The sequence below is a fragment of the Ostrinia furnacalis genome, unplaced genomic scaffold (genome assembly GCF_004193835.3).
Source record: "Ostrinia furnacalis isolate ACB-3 unplaced genomic scaffold, ASM419383v2 OfSCF0319, whole genome shotgun sequence".
Classification (NCBI taxonomy): Eukaryota; Metazoa; Arthropoda; class Insecta; order Lepidoptera; family Crambidae; genus Ostrinia; species Ostrinia furnacalis.
Window position 1 is genome coordinate 699,368 of NW_021130558.1, and position 13,487 is coordinate 712,854.

General features: G+C 36.2%; 1 protein-coding gene across 1 annotated transcript in view; it reads left to right on the forward strand.

The window, feature by feature from the left end:
* Positions 1-12,754, forward strand: part of LOC114360193 (uncharacterized) — a 54,604-nt gene extending 41,850 nt beyond the window's left edge. The window contains exons 4-7 of the mRNA XM_028314796.1: positions 4,631-4,794; positions 7,558-7,680; positions 9,427-10,257; positions 11,661-12,754. Coding sequence (XP_028170597.1) covers positions 4,631-4,794; positions 7,558-7,680; positions 9,427-9,588 — 449 coding nt within the window. The 3' untranslated portion in view covers positions 9,589-10,257; positions 11,661-12,754. The remainder of the gene's footprint in view (positions 1-4,630; positions 4,795-7,557; positions 7,681-9,426; positions 10,258-11,660) is intronic.
* Positions 12,755-13,487: the final 733 nt, after the last annotated feature.

Consider the following 13,487-nt stretch of genomic DNA (forward strand, 5'->3'; position numbering starts at 1 on the left):
AAGTATTTCTTTGGTTTTCGGCTCGTACGAAACATTCGACAACATCTTCTCGTTTGATACTAGGTGAGTACTCGCGCCGGAATCCACATACCAGTCGTTCTGACTGAATTGACTTGTCAAGAAAACGGCACTAAATGCATTCAAATTTGCTTTCCCTGCTGTACACTGGCTCTTGAAATGTCCAATCTGTTTACATTTGTAACAACGAATCTTTGAAGATTTGTTTACATTATTGACATTGACAGAATTGACATTTTGCGTTTCAGTGTACAGCGAAAAATTGCAAATGCCCAGTCGTCATAATTCTCACGCCCTTTCAGTTTAGGAACGTTTACTGAGTAATTTCCTGACATTTTACTACTGAACACTGCGAAAATACTTGATAAAAACTGATAAAAACGGGTCTGGGCCCATAACCTATTGAAACTACACAATGGCGGATAACAGACTGCTTTTATTTTATTTCCTTTCCATATTCAAACAGGTTACAGAAGCTATGACACTAGGTGGCGCTAGTTTAATTCGTTACACTTATAACAATCTGTACCAGCAAGATATCTTGACGTGGTAGGTTTGTTTTGAGCTTGTTTGTAATAACACCGATTATGAAATTTTCCATCTTGAGATTAGATTCACTGGACAGCTAACTTTTATTAGGGCCATATGGGGACTACGACCCCGACTCTACGTCAGGATTTAACTTGATAACACCATATTTTCAACGTTTTAGGTTAGGACATAAGCCGATTTCAGATCCACAAGTTAGCTCTAGCTCTTGCAAAGCAATAAGTACGACTACAGAATTCCAAATAATATTTCGCGGTTGGAATTTTAGTCATTAAAATATGTGGTTTATATTTCTTGGCATTGCAATTTCATTTAATAGCTCTTATCAGTATTTCCACACGATTGTTAGTTAAATACCGAACTATTGCTTTGTTAAATTTATTTTCAGGTATGAAATTAACTTTGAATATTTCAAAAACCTCTAATTGTCCGAACGTCCGCTCACGGTCCCACTTACATGTAATTTTCTAATGGAACGTAATGGTATATCGCATGATTTTAAATAACTTTGCCTTTGATATATCATTAAAATAAGTAGGTATAATTCATTTGACCGAATCTGCAGTCTTCAAGGTTGGAAATAAAGTGGCTCCACAGTTAAATAGGTCAAGAGAATGAATTAGCAAAATCTAGCAATCGTAAAAAGTGTGTAATTGTGGATTCCACATTTCTAAAGTAATAAATTCACAATTTATTGGCGAATGCAGTTTCTAAAACAGTATTAGGTATGTGACAAGAAAAATGACACGTTTTATTTTTTGTAAAAGAAAATGATTTTAAATATCTCTCTTCACTTCTTTTTAATTCAATCACAGAATTTTAAGAACCAATAGTCCGGTCAGCAGAAATCGATCACAGTAGATTTAGATTTCAGTTCACGTGATTCCCCTTAGCCAATATGTAACTTCAAGGAAACCTATACGTCTATGGTTTATCTATCGGGGTACTGCCTTATTAAAATAAATATTAGACCGATATTATAACTGAAGCAGCTGTTCGTGATAAAGTCACCAACGGCTCGTTGCATTGTTATGGCCCATTATGTAACAAACACGTGTCAAGTACAATGTCATGTATTAGGTAGGTATGTATTTATAACGAACTTCGTACCGCCTTAGCGTAGAGATTTTCTTAATATTTTTTTCCGTAAGAACCATCCTTGGACTTCCACAAACATTTTAAAAAAAGAATTATCGAAATCGGTTCAGCCGTTCACACGTGATGCCGTGACAACGCGAAACGGGTTTCATTTTTATATATATAGATTGGACTCCGCTAGACAACGCACGGGTCGTTTAACGATTTATTTTGCACATAAACCTTTGACGAGAAATGCTGGTGAAAAGTTAACAGCGTGTTAACACGTTGAGTGCGAAACCAGGTCTATAGACCTTGTGCACGTCTCGCTTACCGTGCGGCTAAGAAAATTATAGTCTTCCTTGTCGTGCGAAAGGCATAACTTCAATTGGGTCCGGTGTAGGAAAGTGATGAATATATTTCTATGATGTATTCTTAAAATAGAATCCAATGATGTACCTACCTTAATACCAGGTTTTTAGACCTGGTACCGCACGGAAGTAATAAAATGTCTTCACAATGCGAAACCAGGTCGAAGCACCTTGTACCCTGCGCACCTGGTACCGCACCCCACGCTAGCTTCGTGCAGCCAGTGTTGCCTCGCATTCGTAAGAAACGCACATGTCGACATGGCGTCAAGAGAAACAAACAAAATCAAAACTGCAAATTGATTATAATTTAATTTGCTACACGATTTATTGCTAATTTAAATAATGTTTCTCGTGACAAACATTTGAAGTTGTAACTTAATGTTATTAAATAATATGTTTTCTTTAAATAAAGCTTATTTAAGTATTTATGCACGTATATCTTATTTGTAAAATATTTAGACTAAATTATTAAAACATCTTTGTTTGTTACTTTTTTAAATTTTTATTAAAACTTAATTTAAACTATCGATATTTGTATTTCACATCCCTAGAATACCCACCAGACTTCCCTACTTCAGTGCGGCACAGGGTGCATAAGCCTTGTATTTTGAATATAGCTATAATTTTTATACTAAGCAAGTTATTCACGAACGGCTTCAGGTGTATGTCAATAAATGCATTATTATTAATATTCAAAGAAAAAAAACACAATATCTATTAACATGAAGCCAAAAATAAAATTAATATATCTTAAATATTACAAGGTCTTTAAGCCTTGTGCCGCCACAATGTAAGTTTTAATACCAGGTTTACTGACCTTGTACCGAAGGAATGGAAAGTATTAGAAAGTTACTGCCGCAGCAAAGGTGTTAATGTGACATATGCATCAGCATAATTCATATGAACTTCATATGTTTCAATCATCAGTAACTTAATAAAACAACACATAGAAACAAAACAACTACAGGATAAGCGATTCGATTACGCGATAAACTCCGAAAACCAGACATTGATTTTCACAATTTGATTTGGCTATGACTATAACTATCGGTCGTTAACTCTAATGATTTAGGTAAAAAATCACGAGGAACCCATAAACTATCGAAGTCACGGGACTGACGCGAAAATACACATGTTTGTATTCGTAGAAAAAACCGTAAAACTTGGTATCTCATCTCTATGACTCTACGTCATCCATTTGTTTGTAATCAAAGACTACAGCGCATGTCCTGTTGATGCTAGTGATTCTTACTCACTTTGTCATCATCACCTTTGATCATAGGCTCCCCCTAAGTCGCTCCGGAGTCCGATCTTCAGCTATTTCTAGCAGCTCTATCAGTAGTTTTGCGCACTATTCATTCATCGCCTTACTAATTTATAGTATTTACTAATAAGTATTCAATGTTAAATGTCAAGTTGTCTTTGTGGAAATCCTTGGGGGAGGCCTTTGTCCAGCAGTGGACGTCTTTCGGCTGAAACGAACGAACGAACGAACTAATTCAATGTTAAATTGGATTTGAGTCAGTAATTTTGATGTTATTTGTTTAAAATGACATTCAATTAAGATTACATAGTACTTGTAAAAGTTAAAAACTAACGTAGGTATATCATATCGTCGCAATTAACGATGAAAATATACGTTTACTAATTGTTCATTCACCTTGGCGCTCAAACATTGGGACCTGAAGTCTATCTAAAGATTGTCAATCATTAGAAAATCAAACTTAAATTCGCCACCTACCTATACTACGACATTATAATGTATTTATGACGCGTTTGCCCCTAACGCGGTCGTCACGCGATTATTGATATGACCTTAGGGGCACCATCGCTCGTTGATACCGTCATTACGCGTCAGTTACGCCAACCGGTTGAGGATCCAGCTTCCTCACCGAGGGTCAATGCCGGAGTGAGGTCAGCAAGACCAAGGTCAAATGGCAAAAAAACTGTAACAATGATTTAAGTCGCCGACAATCGACATATGCTACTTTTTTGCGATGGTTTTTGTTGGTTAAGATACCGACATACATGCGACTTTTTTGCGTTAGTTTTTGCTGCCTAAGACAATGGTTTTAATGGCCAAATATTATAGTTGATTGGTTATGAAGCATTAAATTGAGATATCAAGAAATAATTTAAGCAGTTTAATAAGCCAAATGTACCATTGGTTTTTTACCAATAAAATTAGTATAACCGTTAGAGGCCAGCTCAAACTTTTTGTGTCTGCCTATTGAATCTCTAACAAAAACAACTTTCTCATTATGTTTAACTGTTTTATTTTTAATTTCACTCTGGGAACTGAATTAGCACCTATCATTATTCAGTTCATTCTTGATTGCAATTGAATGAATATTTTTTTTTCATTAATGAGGATGACAATGATATCCGCGGGATGTCGTACTGCCATTCTATGACCGTCTCTACATAAATCATTTTAATCATAAGACGTTCAAAGATAAAGTTTTCTTTGTCAAATACTAGATGGCGCTGTTTCGAAAATAGATCGCGGTATCGCGTCTTAACTGTTTCTCATGTGGTCGGTGGGTCGATTCTTTTGTATTTTAGTACTCATAATAATTAATTCTTTAATATAATCTTTTCTTTTTCTTTCACAGGCATAGTGCTGTACTTCTCGCTGCCCCGTCATGAGTTCGGACGAGTGCAGACGGTTCTGTTCCCGACGTACTACGCCTTTAACGCGGGCATCTCCATGCTGGCTCTTCTCTCGTACTTCCGCATGCAGTGCCTGACGAAATTCGCGTATACTTCGTATGCACAGGTGAGTCTGACTTTATCCTCAGTATTCAGGAATTATAAGGCCTCTAGACACTATCAGTAATCACGATATCAATTACTGTCATTCCTTCGTTCGGCAAACGGGCCTTACACGTTGGGTTACCACAAAACAGGTCTCACACGTCGGGTTACCACAGTTGGGATGAGGCCTATGCCTATAATGGCATACTTATTATTATGCCTATATTAAATACCGTTTGGCGTGATTCAGTCAGTCAAATAAACTAGATTTATATAAACTATATTTAACACATTAAAAAAAGCCTATAACTAGTTTTAACACGTCCGTCCTATCAAACCGATGTCAATACAAAGGTAATTGTTTGAATTGGCCGCTGCGATACAAGCTTTCTAGCTTAGTGCAGAGACCGCCAGATTAAATTGTAGGTACATGTGACATCTTTGAAAATAAATACTTTATTACCTACTTAAAATAGTATGAGCGTCGAGCGCTACTTTAGCTGTAACTTTCAAAATGCTACGTATACAATAAACCGTAGTATTGCACATACTACAGTTCACTGTAGCATTCATTATGCTACAACGTGCTACGTCGCGACAGCTGATATTTTTTTTCCTTTCAATATTAACAAAACTTAATAAGGTATTTAACTGCTGCCTTACTTTCGGTACCCATGCATTCGTGCTGTGAAAGCCTAACCTACTTTATTTAGGTCTGATTGTGATAATACAATTTTTAATTAATTAGTTTTGTAGAGTTATTTGATACATACAAAGAAACTTGTCTCATGAAAGTGCATGATTTGGTAATTCGTTACTGATAATTGCGGTATTCTTAGTTAGCATTTATTTCTCTTCATTAATCACGAAAAATGAACTAGCGAATCAAAATGACTAGAACTGAAAAAACTAACAAAAATCATCAACAAATTGAGTTATTAGCAAACCGTCAATAACCAAGTACAATGCAAGATAAATCTCAGTTTATAATGTCATGGCCGTAGTTAAAAGGTAAAACGAACCCGAATAAAATCTACTGTAATGGCAACAAAATATGGCGCCAACGGTTTTAAAACTTACTTTTTATTCCGATGTCATTGACCTTAATCGACAGGTCTTATCGGTGAATGCATTTTAAATGTATTTACAGTTGGTGCACTGTTAAATGAATGGAATTATAATTTTATTTACTCATGCAAGTTTTAGTTTTTGAAGCTACGAATCTTTCTTCAGTCATTTTTTCGTCGAAGACTCCGTGTTTTTTTACATTCAGCATATGCTAGATATATTGAATCCCAACTAATATTATAAATGCGAAAGTAACTCTGTCTGTCTGTCTGTTACGCTTTTCCGCTTAAACCTCGCAACCGATTTTGATGAAATTTGGCATAGAGATAGTTTGAGTCCCGGGAAAGAACATAGGATAATTTTTATCCCGGTTTTTGAAACAGGGACGCGCGCGATAAAGTTTTTCTGTGACAGACAAAATACCACGCGGGCGAAGCCGCGGGCGGAAAGCTAGTTGAAATATCCCTGAAAGCAAATCAGTACGGCTAGCACGAAAAACTTTCGAGTTCAAATCGTTTGCGTGCTCGAATCGCCATCAAAAGATTTAGTAAGAAAACTACATCAGCGCGCCCTTGTGAATGTGTCGTAAAGTGAACTTAGTATGAGATGTGGTTGCACGAAACTTATTTTGAGAATCAAAATTGTCACGTCATCGTTTAATTCGAAGATTGATTATCAAATTTTATCGAGTACGGAAACGATTAGAAGACGAAAGTTGTTCATGCTAGAGGTAGGTACAGTAAAATAATTGTGCATGTCAATACTCAGACAGAGTTCTCCAAGGTTGCTGGACAAACAAAAGAAGCAAGGTTGCTTACCAAACCCATTAGAAACGCTTTAATCAAGACCTTATTTAAATGTAATAACTTGATTAATGATCCGTCCATCATTTTGTTATAATTGCCAAATGATGAAAACGTACATGCGTAATATTTTCTTAAATGAACCAGTTAAGAGGTCATAGTTAATGCAATAAAGATTATCCCGTTTCAACACGCGCTTAAGAGTATGTCGAAGATTAAAGAACCATATTATAAACTGTTCAATTTATTGTTTGTTGGTATTAAAGTTAATTAGTTTCTGACAGCAAGGAAACGGAACGACGGAAATAAAAGGGATAGATAATATCGTTAATGCAAAAGGCAAAAATATACCAACCATTCTTATGAACCTACATTTATTTTAAGATTAAGGAATTTATTACAAGTGCCACGAATTATTTTTGAATAAACTGAATTTAAACCTAATTAATCTCGATGAAAAGTACTTTATCAAAACCTCGATTTAACAGTCGTTAGCCAGCAATTACAGAAAGTCGGCAGCCAAATACATTGTGTACAATTTTAATGCCTACATATCAGATTGAAAGTAGCCAATTAAGTAAAGAATAAGATTTCGGTGTGGTCTCGACATTCACTACAGTTAATCATAGGTGCCATTTATCTACCTATCATAACTGAAACTGTTATATTGATTGGTCTCTACCCTAAATTGACTCTATCAAACTTTTTTCGTTGGTAAATTAGGTACCTACTTGTCCAGCAAACGGAAATATGGATTCGGAAATAATGTGTCTATGGATTACCCAAGACTGTTGACTAAGTAATATTCTATGCATCAATAAATGGCTTTGGAAACGTGTCCCATTTTTCACTTCAGTAAAAGGAGGAGCCTAGGTCATCTACATCCGTACTAAAAAAGGTGTCTTTGTCTCCAGTTCGCGCTGTTGCTAGCCGTATTCAGCATCGAGGCGTATGTGCGCCTGCGCCTCGTCAGCCCCATGCTGCGCGCCAAGCACATCAAGACGCAGATGGAAGAAGTCGCTGGTGGTGGACAAGAGGTAAGCTTCTGACTTCTACTTTATTCAAATCTACTTTTTAATACGAACATCAGATTAAAAGCCTCTTATACACCTTTCTCTACCACCTGAAAGCGCGGAAGCACAGGACCGGTGGCTGTGTCAAAACTCTGACTTTGTCCAGCTGTCGGACGTCCATTGGTTGAATGACACCTTGATTTTTCACTGACCTACTCTCTTGAAATCAAACAGCAGTGTAATTAACTCTCTTAGGCATCATGATTTGACATAACCGGTGAATTTTCAAAGGACTAACAGTTCCGTAGGAAAACATATTTATGTAAGCAGTATAAAGCCTTTGAACAGGTCTTTGTCCAGCAGTGGACGTCTTTGGGCTAAAAGATGATGATGTGCAGGAAAATAAAGCATTCAACCACTTATTGTTTTGAGATCTGGTACTTCAGATTATTCTGGTGATTCATTGAACTTTCACGTGACTGGATACAAGTATTTATGTAAACAAATAACATTTCGGTGTGAGCACTAAGACTTCTATTTTTTTAAACCTGTTAAAAATATCAAGTGCTGTTGCTGTGGACGAGTGCCAATAATACGTGCTATTTGGCAACAACCACATTCTACTTTCGCAAAATGTTTCACATGATCCTCATTACACTGGGTGAGGACGTTCATACATCGGAAGTAACGGAACGTGACAATATCGTTGTTATAGCTTTTATAAACAAAGGAACGTATAAAATCTTGCGGTTGACTGTAATACTCGTAATCAGTGTCCAACGGTCTCTTTAGCTCTTATCTACAAACGTCCTACCTAATACAAAATAAATTCTAAGCAGTTTGTCTCGATTAGCAACAAGTTTTCGTTTGATGAATCACTATATAAGCGCCAACCTGCATAAGTAGGTATTACTAACAGCAATTATAAAAGCTTGACACCATTAATGAACTCGAAGTCCCCGCGTATCACATTTCACCTTGCAAGTGCATTCTTTGAAACACAATTGCACAAAGTGCAACCTTCGTGGTATCGCATATGAGTCATCCGCACGAGTTACCAACCAATATTACTATCAGCTGGAAATTTAAAGAGACTTCCTGTAAGATAGCGTGGTTTATTCGTCTAAGAAGATAGCTTAAGCTGTGGCTTAAGTCACGGAATATTTTTACTACCTATCTGACGATAGATATAGTCTGATGAAATATTCTCGTTCCGTATTTTGGTAGTTTCTGCAGACTTAACGCTCTAGCAGTAAAGTGATTAGGCTTAGTAGATAAGTTGATTCAAATCCAATCAAATATCTGGCACTGTTTATCAATTTCATTAACTGAACAAAAACGATTTCATACCGTAATGTATCACTGCAAGCATCCATGACATCGGGTACATAATAAAAGCTTCAAGTTCTCATATTTTACCTCAAACGCGATTCGAATCTGCGACTAGCGCTGTCAATCCGTAAGCGAGTTACAAGGCTAGGCAGCCGTCGAATGTTCGATTACTTTTTCTCTGGCAGAGATACACGTTGAGTCACAATAAGGCACATTCGGAATGTAGAGATAATCTGGTCAGACTTTTCTCTCTTAAACATCATCATCATTATTCTAGCCACAAGACTTTCACTGCTGAACATCCTTCCCCAATGATTTCCACATCGCCCGGTTGGTAGCGGCCTGCATCCAGCGCCTTCCTGCTACCTCTATAAAGTTTTCTCTTATTACATTCCAGTGCTAATAATCTTTTATTAATTAAAGCGTTTCTTGTTCCAGGTCGGTCGCCTAATCTTAGGCGAGCTCGCACACTGTCCCCGCTACCTGCGCGTCCTCAGGACCTTCAGAATGTACCACTCCTCCATCGCCATGGGCACCATGATCGCTCTCGGATGCTCCGTCTACTCCACCATGATCATCGTGGACGCCATGTGCCATTAGGCACTGGCTCTACGCCGTATTCAAGTGCCATTGAATACCTTGATGATTCAAGATTCAAGAGTAAATCACATTGTGGGCAGCAGTCCTACAGAGATGTAAATGCAGCTTCTTGAATAATTTCATTGTTGCAAATTCCCGAAGATGAAAATAAGGGTTTTGGACGGCCTTCCCTTGGTATGCAGTTAAGCGTGCGTTTCATTGTTACGACTTTAAATTTTAAACTGCATAAAAATTAACATTAGACCACCAACGTCTGTCAGACTTGTTCACATGCAATAACTTGTAGAATAATTAGTGATTATTCTAATTAACAGTATTTGTATGTATCAATTTATATCTGTGTGAGAATTATATGATTTCGGAAGATTTTTCAGGCTGTGAGGTCTGTTTGCCTGGGAGCATTCCGCAAGTAAAAGTTATATTACCCCCGAGAATGTTTTCAGGCAATAATAAATTGTATTTATTTAGTATAATAATTAGTTTAAGTATAAAAGAAGTGATAATTTGTGAACATTGGTTATACGCATTGCGCTGGACGCACACTTTATTAGACAAGAAATTATAGAAAAATATATCAATTTTTTATTTAAGAATTAGTTGATAGGAAACTTGGTCGTAAAGACTAATGTCTAACGAATATATAGGATAGGCTACATTGATGTATAATAACACTGCACAACAAAATTGCAACTTTTGGCTGATGATTGACTTTCATTACATGATGTTTACTAATTTGACGTCGCTGATTCTGAATCTGCCGTCCATTTTTTCGTAGCAGCTCTTGTTTACGTGTTATAGCTTTCACTCAAAAATTGCTAAATTTCAGTCTTAAATCGCCGACAGTTCAAAAAATACTATGTTTTCTTTGTATAATTTAATATGGTAGCATTAAGAAGTGTTTGTGTGAATGATCTAAATCAATTTTGTTTCATTTGCGGAGAGGATATGTTTAAATAATCCGCTTAAATGTGACAAAGTTCGTAAAATTGGCTTAAAAAAATTAGTTTGGGGACCCAGTGGAAATGAAAGATAAGCCTTGAATTCCGCAAAAGGCGTGGAAAAGATGCGTTGAGTTTTTACGTTTATAAACAAATAAGAATATGTTTAGATTTAGGTACGAAACCGCTATGATCTGAAAGGAACCCTTGAACCATCGCGACGAATGTTATTTTTATTTTTGAACAAAAAAGGTATTAACCAAAAAATATTGAACTAAATGGTAATTCCTTGCATACGTTTGGCATGTAGACGTCTTTTCAACCCTAAGAAGTCACCTGAACCTCATGTTGATACTTCACATGAGGATTTTGAGGCGAAAACTGTCAGTGTGGTAGAGACTTTGAATGTGACCCGAAATTTTCAAAACCATGTAGCCAAGATGGTTTAAACGATCGTTTTAGAGATTTAGGATCTTCAAGTCTTCCGAAAAGACATGGAATGAGTTATTTTGGTATTTTAATTTTTTTTTTTTTTTTTTTTTTTTATCCACAACGAGGAAGCTCTTGGCCTGTATCTCACCTGATGGTAAGTGACGATCAGGCCGAAGGTGGAAGCGAGCTTCACCCGGAATCCTCAACCACGGAGGAACTGGCTATCTTACCTCTAACTGCCGGAACACAATAATGCTGTTAACATTGTTGTTATGGCGTCAGACTTAGGTAAGATGGTGGTAGCTAGCCAGGCGGACTTAGAACAAGCCCTACCACCAACCAAACCGAACAGAAAAATCTGCCCCCACTGGGAATCGAACCCGGGACCTCTGCGTCTGAAGCAGGTGGTCTTACCACTAGACCACAGAGGCGGTTAACTGCTGTTGAATCATGCAGAAGAGCTGTCTGCCTTCAGCGTCAGCAAGGAAGTCAAATAAAAGAAAGTTTTTTCAACTTAACAACTTCATAAAATAGGATCATCTCTAAAAAAAGAGTGTTTTTTTACAAATAGACCCAAGTGTCATATTTTTTTAACCAGAGCTGATACAGACATTTCAATCACAGATTTGAAATCGTCATTAAAAATTGGACTAATATCATGTAACATAACCCAATCATCAGAAATGCTGTTGTGCAGTGTAATCTGTAGCTTTATTGGCCTTCAAATTGTATTATTGTCAAGTCAATGGTGGTTACTGGCGTAGAATTCAACGCAAGAGACAAACGTGTGTCTTCTCTGATCATTCCTAGCCCTGATCAGCAACTAGGGCTTCGTTAAAATCAAGCTACCTTACCCCAGTTCCACCTCTGAATAATCTTGACGTTTTGGCCAATTAGATAGACTAAAATTGTAATAACCACACTAAGTGTTTATAATGCAATAGATTTAGACATTTTTAAACTATTCGAATACGCATTCCCGCTAAGGTCACTAAGCATAAAAATAAATCAATTGCATTATAAATACCTAAATTATTTACTTATGTAACTTTGGCATTTACGGATCTTGCCAGTCCAACTAGTTAGTAAGTAGTATTTAATTAATAAGAGTCGCTTGTAATACGCAATTAATTCTAACGAGCGACCGCAGCCAGCCCATCTTTAAGCTGCTTGATTGCGAAGAAACTCATGTTGTCTGCTCTCTAATTTCCTGCAATACTGCCATATGATAGATATAGTGTAGTATTAAGTAGTTGTAGTAGATTCTTGTGAGCGCTTTTTTCAGCAATTATCGTAAAACTCCTTAATCGCAGGAAGTTACGAGGCTAGCAACGTACGCACGCGTGCATTGCACGTGCGGCCAACGCGTCTCTACTCTGAATGTGAATGATATCTTCAGAGAAATTATAATTTTGCGTTGTTAATTTCTTTGTCGATTTTAGTTAATGCGTAGCAAATAATGTTAATGTCTCGGCCTGCCGCCAGGCGACGACTAATCGCACGCATTTTGTCGCGCATCGAAGTTATAACGGAATCGAGGCTTAAGCCTTGTCAAGCAGCTTACCCTTCATTGAAAACGGGCGCTATTGGCAAATATTATTGAATAATTAGTATTAAGAGATAATTTTAATGATTACAGCAAATATTTATGTGATTAATAAATTAGTTCTAGTTAAATATTAGTATTTTTTGTATTATCCACAATGATCTGAATGATATTTTGAGCAAGAATTTATTTATTCGTGAATGGAACGGAAGGTTACTGTTAGAAAAATACATAACTACCAACCACATTACTACTGCGTTATTCATTTTACCCTCTGAGTTTACTTATTAAGTATTAGCTTTTGCCCGCGGCTTCACCCGCGTGAAATTCAGTTCGTCACATATCGTCATAAATTAGTTATTCTGGGTTATAAATAATAATACTATAAAATTTCATCAAAATCCGTTCAGTAGTTTTTGCGTGAAAGAGTAACAAACATCCACACAAACTTTCGCATTTATCTACGGTTATACGAGTACTTATACAGTGTGAGTCACGTTAAAGTGTACATATGAAAATAGATAAAACTAGACCTGTTTTTATCGACAAAAAAGAGGTCAAAAAATTTTTGAGATTTTTTTTTAATTTTTTATAGAATTTTTTTTCTTCCAATTACTTGATGTAAAGAAAACGTAATAACTTTTAAATTAAGCGGTATATCCTAATAAAATAAAAACAGTAATAATGCTAAATAACAGGCGATACTAAAAAAATACATAAAATACACAAAAAAGGCCAAAAAATAATAAAAAATTATACTTTTTGAAAAAAATCTGCTTAAAAATTCGTGTTTTTTTGGTTATTTGATAAATTTCTCCAAAAAATGCCCCTATAACTGGTGGTTTTTATTACTTTGTATTATTCTCTATCGTATTACCTTCGTAAAACCAAAAATAAATAACCAAAAAAACACGAATTTTTAAGCAGATTTTTTTCAAAAATTATCATTTTTTATTATTTGTTGGCCTTTTTTGTGTATTTTA